Consider the following 15,543-nt stretch of genomic DNA (forward strand, 5'->3'; position numbering starts at 1 on the left):
CTAGGTGTGTCTTATGGTGCCGAATGTCTTATGGTCTGAAAAATACAGTATATGCTACCGGGCTGAAATGAGAAGTGGTTGATCCCTGCAGCAGATGCTTTCCTGTTTTATTCTGCACAGATTACAGTGCTACTTTGCAAAACTTTTTAAAACATAATTAATTTTGAAAAATATTCTGTTAAATTAATATAAGCACTAAACCTGAAATTAGCCTTTGAGCTGTGTGAGTTGTCAGTTGTGGAAGATCATTGGTTTTGGTTCTTTTTTATCTGTCTCCTGTCCCAGAAAACTTCACAGAGTTGAGCTGGTTTGATACTGCTTTGCTATCTCTCATTTTAGATGAAAGTGGAGTTCAACATAATCCAGTTATACTGTATGTAATAATAAATGTATTGCTTAATAAAACAATTTTGGAGGTTTTTTTTCTTACAGTGTGAAATCAATTTAGTCTCTTGAATATGCACAGCGTGCATGGATACATATATTTGATATTCAGGGTGTAACACCAGCATGTAACGTCTATGGTTTATATTGATGAAACCGATATTTTAAAGGGGCACTGTCAAGCTTTCAAACATTTCCCTTTCAAAATATTTAAATTAGCTTTGTTTTGTAACATGTTACATTTCAGCTTGACTTGGCCACACGTCATTTAAAAGCAATATGTGTTTTTTGTAAACACTTAGTTCTCTAATGTAAATTGGGGAAGAGAATAGACTATGGGAGCATTTGCCCCACCCAAAGGAGTTGAAAGCAGCTCTGCAACTCTCAGCTATATTCCACTGACCATTCAAAGAGAAGTCATTTAGACAAGGAAGTCAGTCAGGAGAATGTGCACAGCAGAGAGGTCTGCATCTCAGAAAAAGGGTGTGGTCACACATCTAGACTGCATTATACAGTTGGCATCATACCTGGGGAGGTGTTGATCCCTCAAGACTCTGCTTTCCTGACCACGCACAGAGAGTTGTTTTTGTTTAAATGTTTTTATTTATCATTGATCAAAAATGTATAACATTTAAACAATGTTCAGTCTTATCCACAACCAATCTTGCTTCAATAAGAGCAGCAGACAGCAGTAGACCCGTTCTCATCTACTTCCTCCATTTTTTGCAAATAAACGTCAGAATTTTTAAACACTAACCATTTTTTTCACCAAGTATCCCAAAAAGACTGACTATCGTCTTGAATATAATGGGTGAGTTCCTCCGTTTTCTAGGTGTTTTCTATCTCCCCTAGAGTTTCCTGGACCTTTGGAGTCCATGTCGTTTTCCAGTGTTTTGCCATTAATATCTCGGCTGCATTCACCAGATGCCTAGTTAGATATTCTTTATATTTTGTAAGTGATCACTCATTATGGTGAAGGAGAATGAAAGCCGGGTCATTTGGTGGTTTCAAACCTGCTATCTCAGCCATAAAGCTTTTATTTCCTCCCAAAAGGGTCTCAATTCTTTACATTTTCAGAAGATGTGTAGGATGTCTCCTTTATCCACCCCACACTGCCAGCATAATGCAGAAACACCTGGAAGCACCCTACTCAATAAGTGTATAGTACCAAAGTGCCAAGATCTTGTACCCATCTTTCTGACTCCTTGTTGACATGGAGGGTTCACTGGCCATTGCCAGCATCTTTCTCCATTGCTACTCATGAAAAGGTCTCTGCCAGGTCTCTCTCCCACCCAGTTCCCAGTGTTGACCAGAAGGAAATAGATTGGGGATCACATACTCCTTGATGGACCCTCTCCTGTCCACAACACCTCAAAAATTGGATAATTTCCTGCTCCAGGACTCTTTGGAGCCATATCTCCTTAGGAAATGCACAAATTGTGCATGACTCCACATGTCCAGGAGCCAGATTTTACAAAACTTCCCTCAACAATTTCCATTCCCCCATTGCAATCAAATCTGTAGCTTTTAATACATGTTCTCCCTTCCATTTAACATAATTCTTTCAAGGCACTCCCAGTGGAAAGTTTATGTAACTCAAGATTGGAAACCAGGGTAGGCCAGCGGGACATCTCACTTTGCTCCCTACCTTTCTTAAAATTCGATAGAGTATGAATAATCAGGTTTAGGCCTGTTTTTTCACTTATCTCTATCTTAGCAAAATCCTCTATCTAGGGTGTATTACTTTTTGAGCTTTCAAGTTATTCCACCTCTATCTGCATCTGTCTCTTCTAAATGTCTATGCCAGTCAACGATCCTTGTTAATACAGCTGAAAAATGATAGACCTTGGGATTTGGGACGGCCAGATCACCCCTTATCCTAGCCGCTGTCTGCAATTTATAATTGATTCTCAACTTACTCCCCCTCCAAATACATTTTGTGAATATGCTAGTGATCTGTTCAAAAATACATTTTAGCTCTAAAACATTAAACACACACAAAAGCCACAGAAAACATGAAAAGACTGTTAGTCGTTATTTTGTTTACAATTCAGACCCTCCTGCTGGACGGCTGTTCAGCGACAGTAGCACTGTGTACACTCTGTCGGCAGACTGATAAAGCTGTTTCTGAATGATCCGCTTAGCAGATCAGTCAGAAACAGCCTTATCAGTCTGCTGACAGCGCGAAACAGTGGGAGGGTCTGACGGACCCGTCATTGCCAGCGGTATGGCGTGTGTACGCGCCTGTAGGCCTCTTGCACACTGCAAGTGATTCCGATTCAGATTCCGCTTTTTAATCAGTTTTTACATCCGATTCAGATTCTGATTTGCAGTGTGCAGGGAGCAAACTGCAAATCGGAATCGGAATCGGATGTAAAAACTGATTAAAAAGCGGAATTTGAATCAGAATCACTTGCAGTGTGCAAGAGGCCTAAGAGAGTGAGTTGGAGGAAGCAGGAAGTAATGTTTATTTTGTACTGAATAGTCCCTGTAAGTAATTGCTGTGCAAACAAGTTAGACAAAGTTCTCTGCTTTCCCTCTGGATACAGCAGAAGCTATTCTGCATTCTTTACGCAGCTTAATATAGCTCAATTCAATCTGTTAATTTTACAACAGAAATCTCATAAATTAGCATTTGAGTGAAGTAGAAGTATTAACCCTTCCAGTAACGTGGACACTATTTGTATCCTTTTTTGCTATTAGTTTTATGCTGTGTTTAATGCTTTAGGCCATTGATGAGATTTGAGTTTCATACCACTTTAAGATACAGCCATTTTTTTTTGTGTCGTTGCTGTATTACTAGGGGTAGGGGAAGTGAATTGAGACAATCTATTTATTTTTATTTTTCAGTAGAACCAAAACCTGCCTAGTGGACATCTGAAGATGCAGACAGGTGCCAGTAAGCACCGATGAACATATGGCTCTGCAGTCTTTTATAGTTATTTATTGTAAAAAATATTACTTTATTTCACTGATTGTTATATTGAATATGTTTTTTTTTCCTCAGAGACAGAGACTGTTACTTCTGTCAGCCCAGTTCTTGCATGATAACACAGCTTGTGTAAACCTTGGAACAAGACTGTTCAGACATGTTTGACGTGTTGGGCTTGTGCGTTTGCCTCTTGTGGAAGATTGGAAGGACCCACATTGTATGTGGGTGCAGAGTGTGCTGCTCAAGTCTACCTGTGTCCCCTGGCTAGAGGAGCAGAATGTGGAAACAGAATTGTCCTGTGTGGCAATTGCTGTATCTCATATCTATGAAGCTGGCGTCTTGAGGCATAGCTGTATCATCCTTGGGGCACATCTGACTATGGAGAGGGGGGCTGACTTGTACTGAGGGCACATATGGCTATTGTGGAGAAGACTATACCTTGGAGGGGGCTTATACATGAGTCAATCACTTTATCTTGGTTTTTGAGGGAAAAGTGGGTACCTCATCTTATAAGCGGGTCGGCTTACAGTGGTGTGAAAAACTATTTGCCCCCTTCCTGATTTCTTATTCTTTTGCATGTTTGTCACACTTAAATGTTTCTGCTCATCAAAAACCGTTAACTATTAGTCAAAGATAACATAATTGAACACAAAATGCAGTTTTAAATTATGTTTTTTATTATTTAGTGAGGAAAAAAAACTCAAAACCTACATGGCCCTGTGTGAAAAAGTGATTGCCCCCCCTGTTAAAAAATAACTTAACTGTGGTTTATCGCACCTGAGTTTAATTTCTGTAGTCACCCCCAGGCCTGATTACTGCCACACCTGTTTCAATCAAGAAATCACTTAAATAGGAGCTATCTGACACAGAAGTAGACCAAAAGCACCTCAAAAGCTAGACATCATGCCAAGATCCAAAGAAAATCAGGAACAAATGAGAACAAAAGTACTGTAATTGAGATCTATCAGTCTGGTAAAGGTTATAAAGCCATTTCTAAAGCTTTGGGACTCCAGCAAACCACAGTGAGAGCCATTATCCACATATGGCAAAAACATGGAACAGTGATGAACTTTCCCAGGAGTGGCTGGCCGACCAAAATTACCCCAAGAGCGCAGAGAAAACTCATCCGAGAGGCCACAAAAGACCCCAGGACAACATCTAAAGAACTGCAGGCCTCACTTGCCTCAATTAAGGTCAGTGTTCACAACTCCACCATAAGGAAGAGACTGGGCAAAAACGGCCTGCATGGCAGATATCCAAGGCGCAAACCACTTTTAAGCAAAAAGAACATTAAGGCTTGTCTCAATTTTGCTAAAAAAAAATCTCAATGATTGCCAAGACTTGTGGGAAAATACCTTGTGGACCGCCGAGACAAAAGTTGAACTTTTTGGAAGGTGCGTGTCCTGTTAAATCTGTTGTAGAAGTAACACAGCATTTCAGCAAAAGAACATCATACCAACAGTAAAATATGGTGGTGGTAGTGTGATGGTCTGGGGTTGTTTTGCTGCTTCAGGACCTGGAAGGCTTGCTGTGATAGATGGAACCATGAATTCTACTGTCTACCAAAAAATCCTGAAGGAGAATGTCCGGCCATCTGTTCATCAACTTAAGCTGAAGCGATCTTGGGTGCTGCAGCAGGACAATGACCCAAAAGACACCAGCAAATCCACCTCTGAATGGCTGAAGAAAAACAAAATGAAGACTTTGGAGTGGCCTAGTCAAAGTCCTGACCTGAATCCTATTGAGATGTTGTGGCATGACCTTAAAAAGGCAGTTCATGCTAGAAAACCCTCAAATAAAGCTGAATTACAACAATTCTGCAAAGATGAGTGGGCCAAAATTCCTCCAGAGCGCTGTAAAAGACTCGTTGCAAGTTATCGCAAACGCTTGATTGCAGTTATTGCTGCTAAGGGTGGCCCAACCAGTTATTAGGTTCAGGGGGCAATTTCTTTTTTACACAGGGCCATGTAGGTTTTGAGTTATTTTTCTCACTAAATAATAAAAACCATCATTTAAAACTGCATTTTGTGTTCAATGATGTTATCTTTGACTAATAGTTAACGGTGTTTGATGAGCAGAAACATTTAAGTGTGGCAAACATGCAAAAGAATAAGAAATCAGGAAGGGGGCAAATAGTTTTTCACACCACTGTATATGTGAGTATATCCGGCACATCCTGCCCAGTAACACCCTAGTGTGTATAACTGGCTGAATGGAGTAGGAAGCAATACAATGCAGGAGTAATCACCTTCAGTAATTACCCTAAGCTAATGGCAAGGGGTAAGCTGTCTCTACAGATACAACGAAAATAAGAAATTTGAAATAATGTTTATACAATTCGTTGAAAAGTGTAACTCCGAGCTGAAGGGATTTTTTTAAACAGCAATTGTGGAATGTTACTTTAATTTTCCTAATACAGTACTTTGTATTTTTATAATCTACAAACATTAACAAACATAGATGACATAGATGTTTATGCACACTTTTATCTACTAATGACAATTGTGATGATGTTTTCCTTTCATGTTTTGTTTTTATAGTTTTGGATTTTTTTATTTTTTTTAAAGGTGGATATGCTCCCTTTCTGTCAATGTCAAAACGGGATTTTACCTTCAGTACGCCACAAACTGTCTCTGTGGCACCTGGACCAGGACACTATGAAATACCCAATTTACAGGTAAAGTTAATAATGAATCATGCATTATCTAAATGAGAAAAGATATACAGTAAATTGGAAGCTGGAATACAATAAGAGCACAGACTTGTATTGCAGGCCTCCTGCCTGATAAAGCCATCCAAGCTGGAGTGCTGCTTCTAAACCATCTGCTTCTGTTCATTTCAGGCTAATTGCTTTAGTGGCTGTCATTTTTTACAGAGTAACACTTTACTTAATGGTTAGGGAATGTCATCTGCAAAACTGTTAGTTCATTTGTACAGTTATGTGTGTTTTTATGTGCTGTGACACACTTTTTATGCAAATTGCTTAAAGATAATCTGAGCCAGGTCTATTAGTTAAAAAAACAAACATTCTGCCTGGTCCGTGGGGGTTGCAGCGCTCATTACCTTCTCTCCCCACTGCTCTTATCTGCAGCAGTCAGTCACTTTCAGTTTCGTGACCTTAGTGTCATGATGCTGCTGAGGATGCACCTGTGCTCTGCACAACACTGATTGATGTGAAGGGGCAGGGGAGAGGAGGGAAGCAAGCAGCGGAGACCCTGTTAGAACGCTCTGATAGGCGGGTAAGGGGCATTTTGCAGGTGTTCCTTAGCCTGCAGTGGGAAGCCCCTTCGCTGTAGTCTATTTACATGTGAATGTTGCCAGATTCGGGGGTGGGGGGGGGGGGTTGGGGGTGGAAGGGGTTCTAGCAAAGTGCAGGGGGAATGTAGAGCAGCAATCAGGGCACACATAGGCATGCCCTGCAGATGGGAACATGCCTCGGTGTCCCTTTTTTCTTTAAAATAGAAATAAAGTCACATAAAGAAGGCTGATCAGTACATAAGGAAGTTACAGTCGTAACAATGGTTAAAGCCTAGTTCATATACAGCCTTTTAATTGCGTTTCACAGAATGTAATTAGAAAACAAATGTGCGTTTCAAATGTTATTGCAATGACGCTTTCTGTTTGCAATGTAGAATTTTACATGTAAACTGTCAGTGTTCACCAGAAGGTTTGTATACATTGCTACAGCCACTTTCACCCCTCCCATAACACAAGCCACTCCATGCTAAGGAAAACTGGTCTCGGTAGTGACTAGTGTTATGGGAGGAAAACATCTGTTATATCTGCTGGTGCAACACCTTCTCACGGGGTCAGTTGACTGTCAACCACTGGCGAGACACAGCTGCTGTGGGATCACGGTCACAGCAGTACATCTCTGCAGGTTTCAATGACGTCAGATGTGGCCAGTGGCGTAGCTAAGGAGCTCTGGGCCCCGGTGCTAGTTTTATATGCCCCCCCAAGCACTCTATACATAACGATTGATATGGCGCACCAAAACCTGCCAAGGACAACCAGTGTCAGAGTTGCAAAAAGAGGATGAGTAACAGTGTGTTAAGGATTACTACTATTCAAAGCATCTATAGAAGTGTTTATTATGAGCACAGGACCAATGGAAAGCAAATACTGTGATAGAGGGCCCGATGCAGTCACTACCTCTGCACCCCCTATTACTACGCTACTGCATGTGGCCACTGCCATAGCAGCCACAGTGGCCACGGGTAGGTTTGGGTCCAGCATTTTGCTGTAACATAGCTGATGCTACTCTCCAGTTAGAATTGATGACAACCGTCAACTATTTAACTTTTTCTGCCGCCCGCCCGTGAAGCTCACGTCCGGGCGGCTGCTCTGTTGGGGTGCCGCACGTCGGCGTGCTCCCACGCGCGATCGCGGGCGCGCCCCCGTGGTGTCCCCTGGTAGCCCTGGGATCAGTGAATGGGAACATGGTTCCCGATCACCGATCCGTGTCCCCAGCAGAAAAACCGAAGCGCTCTTACAAGAGGCTTTAGTCTTTCTGTACGTAAAAATTTCCACATCCCCCTTGTGCTTCCGCTTAGCGAGAAGCACAAGGAGGAAAAAAAAATTCAAGGTGGCCATCTTGTGGCCAAATAGTAAAACTACATCTACATATTTTTTTACATTACGATTTACACATATAATAACATTCAAATATAACTGTTTATTTCCTACACCAAAATATTACCCAAATAAAATTTTTAATGGAAAAAAAAATTACAATTAAAAAAAAAAAGACATAAATAGTTACCTAAGGGTCTGAACTTTTTAAATATGCATTTGAAGGGGGTATACTACGAACATTGTTTAAATTATAAGCTTGTAAATAATGATGGATGCAATACGGAAAAAAATGCGCCTTTATTTCCAAATAGAATATTGGCGCCATACATTGTGATAGGGACACAATTTTAATGGTGTCATAACCGAGACAAACGGGCAAATAAAATACATAGATTTTAATTATGGTAGCATGGATTATTTTAAAGCTATAATGGCCGAAAACTGAGAAATAATGAATTTTTTTCCATTTCTTTCTTATTAATCCTGTTAAAATGTATTTATAAAAAAATGATTCTTAGCAAAATGTACCACCCAAAGAAAGCCTAATAAGTGGCAGAAAAAACAAGATATAGATCAATAAATTGTGATAAATAGTGATAACGTTATTAGCGAATGAATGGGAGGTGAAAATTGCTCTGATGCATAAGGTGAAAAATCCCTGCGGGCTGAAATGGTTAACCATTTAACGACGTTGTAACGTATTAAAACGTCATGCATTAATGGCAACATGACGTTTTAATACGTCGCGCATTCCCGCCGCTGCTCCGCACGTGTGCGCGCCGCAACCGCCGCCGTTTTCGCTGGGTTTCCGCATTGAGCGATTGGGGAAGTGGACTGAGCGGTCCTCTACTCAATCGCAATGCCTGGAGTGAATGGACTTGACCGCGAACAGTGGCCGCATCCATTCATAAAACAGGAAGTCGTCACAAAGTATTTAAATGTACAAAAAAAAAAAAGCGAGCATTTCCTATATCGGGAAAATGCCCACCAGTGCCATCTTGTGGCCAAAAATTAAATTCACACCTACAGACACATACATACTTAACCAACACTAATAAAATAAATTACTCATTACCAAAGCCCATACTAACCCCCCCCCCCCCCCCCAAATTAAAAAACAAAATAGAAACGAAAAAAACCCCTCAAAAATAAATAGCTGCCTTAGTGGCTCAGCTTTTTAATGTATATTTTATGATGGGAAATTACTTTTACTTTACATAGGGGCTTGTAATTGTGGACCAGACAAAAGACAAATAAAACTGAAAAATACCCAGACCACCTATATACACTGAATTATACCCCACTGATCTCCAGCATAAAACGCCAACTATCAAATTGGGCCAACCTCCCAATCAATTTGGTGGGCAGGGCGGCACTGATCAAGTCTGTCAGCTTTGGCAGGCTACTATACCCACTTCAAACTCTTCCAATTCTCGTGAAACACTCAGATATTAAAGACTTAAACAGGGCCTTTGCACACTTCCTATGGGGTGGAGGAAAACGCAGGATTGCCCTACGTAAACTACAGATGCCCAAAGAAAAAGGGGGACTAAACATACCAGACATCAGACGATACAACCTGGCATGCATGACCAGACACATCAGAGACTGGATAAATGGCACCAGTATATTTTCTAACTACACACTAGAGGCAACATACGCCGAACCATGGACCCTAGCAGGTCTTTTGCATAGTAAAACCGCATCTCTCCCTCTACGCCTTAGATACAGCGAAACGATGCGAGATACAATAATCACCTGGAAAGAGGTCTGCAAAAAATTTAAACCCCCCTACCAGGTCACAAAATACATGCCCTTTTGGGGCAGTCCTGGGTTTCCCCCTAGCCTAACACACAGGGGATTTCTGGACTGGGAGAGGAGGGGATTGATAAAGTTAGGCCAGCTCATACAACTAAGAAGAAACAAAATATTAACATTCTCTGAAGCTAGAGCAAAATTCTCCCTCCCCCCTCATCATTTTCTGTACTTCGGGCAAATGAGAGCCTTTATATCCAGCAAGCTAAAAGACCTCTCTAGCTTAGTGAGCTTAACTGCCTTTGACACCTTCATAGCCCCACACTTAACCAGGGTATCCTTATCGCAATTACAAACCTCCCTACAAAGCCAGGACAACTCCGCACAGACATGCTCCTCGTTCCAGGCGTGGAACAAGGACCTGTCAGACCCAAACATGGCAACAAAAATAGTATCAGGACTAGGCACCTTTAGAAAGCTGATGATAGGAGAAAAGTGGAGAGAATCGCACCTCAAATTCATCCATAGAGCGAAATACGCTTTCAACATTAAATATGCCAGACCTCCACCACATTATACCCCAAAATGCCCCAAATGCCAATTACCAAATGCAGACATAGTACACTGTGTATGGTCATGCCCACACATCAAAACATTTTGGCTGAAAGTTTTGGACTACATACAACAAACATGCAAGCAGAAACTCCAGCTAGACCCGGCCCTATTGCTATTTAATTACTACGAAGCCCCTAAGGCATGTGATGAGGGTGAAAGTACCCCAGCCAAGGGCATAGGCACATTCCCGCACATTGTCCTTATTGCCTCTAGAAAAGTGATCTTCAATAAATGGATACACGCAGCACACCCCTCCATATGGGATGTCAAGGAAGAATTAACACACCTGTTCAACCTAGACAAGCTAGATGCCTTGGTACACAAGGAAAAGCGAACCAAACACCTTTTCAAAACCTGGAAACCCTTCATCTTAGCCACTTTTACCTCAACCGAAAAGAACAACCTCATGGATCACTTCAAATACACTGGCTGGTATTGCACTGCCCAACTACAAGGCACGTTGGGGAGGCTGGAAATCACAAATTAAAGTAAAGACATCCTCTGGACTCTCGTACAAGACAAACCACGACAAAAAAATTTTTGGAACTCAACTAAAACACACCCTAATGATAAACCTTCTAAAAAGGATTGACCAAGGGAGGGGGAAGGGGGGGGGGGGGGAGTTTTTCTCCTTGTTTAGCGGGAGGGGGAGGGGGGAGTTTATGGTTTTAAATAGGTAAATATCAGGCACCTTCACTGTTAAAGCAAGTAATGTAAACTTTATACAACTTGACCTGGTGCCTCAGGTTTCTAACTGATGTAGGGAACATGTAAACCCTACCGACTGTTTGTCATTAAACTCTGCAAAAAACAAATAAAATATGTTTAAAAAAAAAAAAAAAAAAACTGAAAAATAACACCTATATTTCAAAATAATATATTGTCGCCGCACATTGTGATAGGGACATAATTTAAACGGTTTAATAATCGTGACAACTGGGCAAATAAAACGTGTCCGTTTTATCCACAGGAGAACGTTTAATTTTAAAACTATAGAGGCCGAAAACTGAGAAATAATGATTTTTTTCCATTATTTTCTTATTTTTCCCTTAAAACACATTTAGAATAAAATAATTCTTAGCAAAATGTACTACCCACAGAAAGCCTAATTGGTGGCAAAAAAAACGAGGTATAGTTCATTTTCTTGTGATAAGTAGTAATAACGTTATTAGGGAATAAAATTGAGGAGTACTGACAGGCGAAAATTACTCTGGTCCGTTAGGGTAAAAACCCTTGGGGGTGAACTGGTTAATATCCAAAATTATTGATTTCACTGTGCTTGTATAAGATGCCGGAGGGTAAAGATGAAGGAAGGTAAACATTGGTTAGGATTATCAGTTAGGGATGGGTGTTAGAAGTTATTGTAGAGTAGTGTTAAATTATTATTTAGATTTTAGAGATGATGGCCAGAAATGGGTAAACATGGGGAGATGTTAAAGATTGGTTTGTAAAAACATTATAGAGAAGTCTAGGTGTCAGGAAGGGGTCAGCATAGGTAGGGTGGGGGTAAAGTTAGGCCATTGCAAGGGAATTACCACCCAGGCTTCCACAGCAAATCTTATGTATAAATTAAAGTCAGCCCCTATCACCCAGTTATGGCTTCTTCTTCATCACTGTCTGGGACAGGTGGGTAGAAACAAGAACAAACAGATGAGGGAAAACAGGAGAGTAGGTGTGGTAATATGTGGGAACTGCAAACTCTGCCACCACTAAAAATTTGCGGCCCGGACTTTAGATTTTGTGTCACCCAACCAAATAGATTTTGTAGGATAAATTTAAATGCATACTTTTATAATTGCATTGCTGACACCGAATTATAAAAAAAACAATGCTAGATAGCTGTTTACTGTTTAACTACACTTAAAATCTGTAACTACACTTTAAAACAAAAATACGTGGCTACAGTTAGTAACTTGTATAACGCATACCTCCCAACTTTTTGAGTTAAGAAAGAGGGATACTTTAAGCCACGCCCCTGACACACCTTTAGCCACACTCAGCCACACCCCTACTCAAGCATATCACAAAGAATTTAACAGCAAAATGTAGGGTTTTATCATTCAAACCACACTGGTTCAATATATCCTTGTTAGTTTTATATCATAATAACATTTCAAAGTAAGAAATATATTAATTTAAAGGACGAGAATACAATTTAGAGTCAATTTAAAATGTTTTTCATGAGAAAAATTCATATGAAAAAGGGACAAATTAGGAAAAAAAGAGAGACAGAGGGATTTGGTTCCCAATGAGGGACTGTCCCCCAGAAAGGGACAGTTGGGAGCTATGATAACATATGGCATTACTTCACCTGACAATTTGAACTAGATCTCACTAAATATTCTCTTTCAGCTTTGGTATGCAGTTGATACAGCAAACTTTCTGGAAACTATGGCAACAGTGTACAGTCTGGTATAAAAGACTTCTCAGAACTCTGCAATGAACATTTTTTTACACTTGGAAAATGGATCCTACATGCTGTGATATGTATACATCACTTCCATCTCAGTAAAAGTTGTCAGCAACACTAGGCAGCTGTTGCTGTATATACTGCATGCAGAGGTCAAGAGCTGTCACAGAGCAAACACAAATTTGCCTGTGTAATGAATGCATCTTAATAAAATACTTGAAACCTATACAGATACTTTAAAAAGTAAATGTACAGTAACTTCATGATTACCAAATCTACAGTGTCCCTAGACAGTTTATCTCTGCTATTGGGACTGAAGGGAGTTTTGATTTCTACAGCAAAACTTGTAAATGGATGTTACTTAGAATTTTGCATTTGCAAAGAATTTTACTGTCTGGGTAACAATTTAACATTCCCGTGACACCAACACATAAAGCAATGGAAGTAAAATGTAGTACTGCACATTAAGGCCTTGTTGTGTCACACAGAGTAAAGCATACAGTTGTTGAAAAGTATGCTTCACTGTACCTGTTAACACGTGCATTTAGCTGTAACACACTGTAACACACTGTGTGTACGTACGTTACCATACCACAATCCGTTATACCGCAACTCTATCATGAAGCATTTCAATGAGGTAAGATGCGGTTACAAAACGGTCTGTTACACCGCAACGCACCACAGTGAAAGATGGCTTAACATATACACGGCATTTAGAATCTAGTACTTATAAAATATCATTTTTTTTCTATCAGAAAATCCAGGAAACACCTTGCATGCTAATATATGCATGCCTATTATACTGTATTATTATACTCATTTATAAATAACAAGAAAAAAATTGCCTAGAAATTATATTTACATTTATTGTAGTTGTTACGGTTACAAATGAGGCTATTAGTCTGGCAGAAAGTTCTGTAAAGTGTTCTATACTATTATACTGAGTAGCAAATTTATTTTAACAATTACAAGCTTGGTTGCATCCTGTTATTAACTCTCCAGCTTCATTTGAATGCTTCCATGCAGATGTTCCAGCTGTCGTATATATGAGGTAATGATATTCTCACATTTTAATGCAATCATTGTGGGTAATATTTTGTAGGAAAAGGTAAGAGGAGGACAAAGCATTCAGAACAAAGAGAAGCGGTTTCAAGAGTTTCCATCCCCTTCCCCTGGGCCTGGTGCTTATGATCTGCAGATTGGTATGGAAATGGACAGCCAGAAGACCCCTCCAAAGTCTCACAAAGTAATTTATTTATATGGTGTATGCCTCTGATCTAGTTAAATGGAAATTTAACTTTTGTTGTAAAGCAAACCTGTGTCATTTGAAATAGCAAAATAGCGAAAGTCACTTACTACGGTAGAGGGAAGCCTCTGTCTCCAGCATATGCTTCCCCCACCTATTTCCACCAGGAGCTAGGATCTTAGGAGATCCGGGCACCCATGGGCACCAGGGGGCAACAACCAAAAATGGGCGTGGCCATTTATGTGTTGGTAGTGGGTGGGACTAAATTACATCTAATTAAAAGCGGTGTAACATAAGAGAGGGGACAGAGAGAGGGGGTAGAGAGAGGACAGAGAGAGAGAGTGAGAGAGAGAGAGGACACAGAGAGGGCAGAGAGAGAGGGGAGGGAGAAAGAGAGGGGAGGGAGAGAGAGAGACATAGAGAGGCACAAAACACACACACACACACACAATTGGGCACAGAGTGGGGCACTGCGAGAGGCACAGAGAGGAGATGGTAGAGAGAGAGGGTGAAGAGAGTGGGAAGAGAGGGGGGGGGGGGCAGAGAGTGGGGAAAGAAAGTGAGAGAACAGACAGAGGGGAGGGGATGGGCAGAGGAGAGAGACTGAGAGGGGGTGAGGAAACAGAGAGAAAGAGAGGAGAGAGAGGGGGGACAGAGAGAGAGAGAAAGAGAGAGAAGGGATCTCCCCAGAGACAGAGAGAAAGAGGGGGCAGAGAGGAGAGAGGGGGGCAGAGAGGAGAGAGGGGGGAGGTAGAGAGATAGGGGAGGAAGAGAGGGACACACAGAGAGAGGGTAGAGAGAAAGTGGACAGAGAGAGAGAGGGGAAGAGCGTTGTCTAGTGTTTACCTTTGTTTGACGTTGCAGAGAGTTCACCACAAGTTTCCCTACACTCTCTGCAACTTCAAAAAAAGATAAAAACTCCACAGACTGCAGGGAAATGCTACAGAGTAGGACCTTATTCATATGCTAATCTTCCCTCTGCAGCAGTGCCGGGACAGGAGCTGTGATCTGTCTGACAGGCAGGCTCACGTCCAGAGTTGCATTCCCACATCACTGCACTTTCACAATCAGTACTTCAGGCATGATTTTGAAAGTGCAGTGATGTCCGAATGCAACTCTGAACATGAGCCTGCCTGTCATAAAGATCACAGCACCCGGGCATTGCTGCAGAGAGAAGATTCAATGTAACTACAAGAAGTGATTAATACATGTACTGTAGGCCTCCTTACATTTCTGGTGGGAGGCTGAGAGGTCCAGCAACAGCAGCGGTGGTAGGCTTGAACGGAGCCGGTGGGCGGGAGCTCACTCACAAGCAGCAGTCATGTGCCTGCATCATGTGAACCCCTCACATGACAGCAGCAGAGAGAGAGATGGGGAAAGACTCCAAAAAATGGTGGCAGTATACATTATAGCACCACCAGTGTTTGCAGTCGGGCACTTTAGGGAGTGGAGATTCGGAGCACCACAGCAATAGGTCCCGGTGAGTGCCCCGGTTCTACCCCTGTAGCGACTGATTTCCACCATTCTGTCCCAGCACTGTGGACTCCAAAAGCTCACGGCTATGCTCCTGTATGTGAATGAGTGTGGCTGCATTGCGCAGACCATCTTACACCTGTGCTCGGCGGA

The 15,543-nt window shown here is 41.3% G+C and overlaps 1 protein-coding gene across 5 annotated transcripts in view; it reads left to right on the forward strand.

Moving 5' to 3' along the window:
* Positions 1-15,543, forward strand: part of STPG2 (sperm tail PG-rich repeat containing 2) — a 1,022,085-nt gene that overhangs the window by 73,160 nt on the left and 933,382 nt on the right. For all 5 annotated transcript variants that reach the window (XM_068232236.1, XM_068232244.1, XM_068232254.1 and 2 more), the window contains exons 3-4: positions 5,884-5,993; positions 13,774-13,917. In XM_068232236.1, the coding sequence (XP_068088337.1) occupies positions 5,884-5,993; positions 13,774-13,917 (254 nt within the window). The remainder of the gene's footprint in view (positions 1-5,883; positions 5,994-13,773; positions 13,918-15,543) is intronic.

The sequence above is a fragment of the Hyperolius riggenbachi genome, chromosome 1 (assembly GCF_040937935.1).
Source record: "Hyperolius riggenbachi isolate aHypRig1 chromosome 1, aHypRig1.pri, whole genome shotgun sequence".
NCBI classification, from domain to species: Eukaryota; Metazoa; Chordata; class Amphibia; order Anura; family Hyperoliidae; genus Hyperolius; species Hyperolius riggenbachi.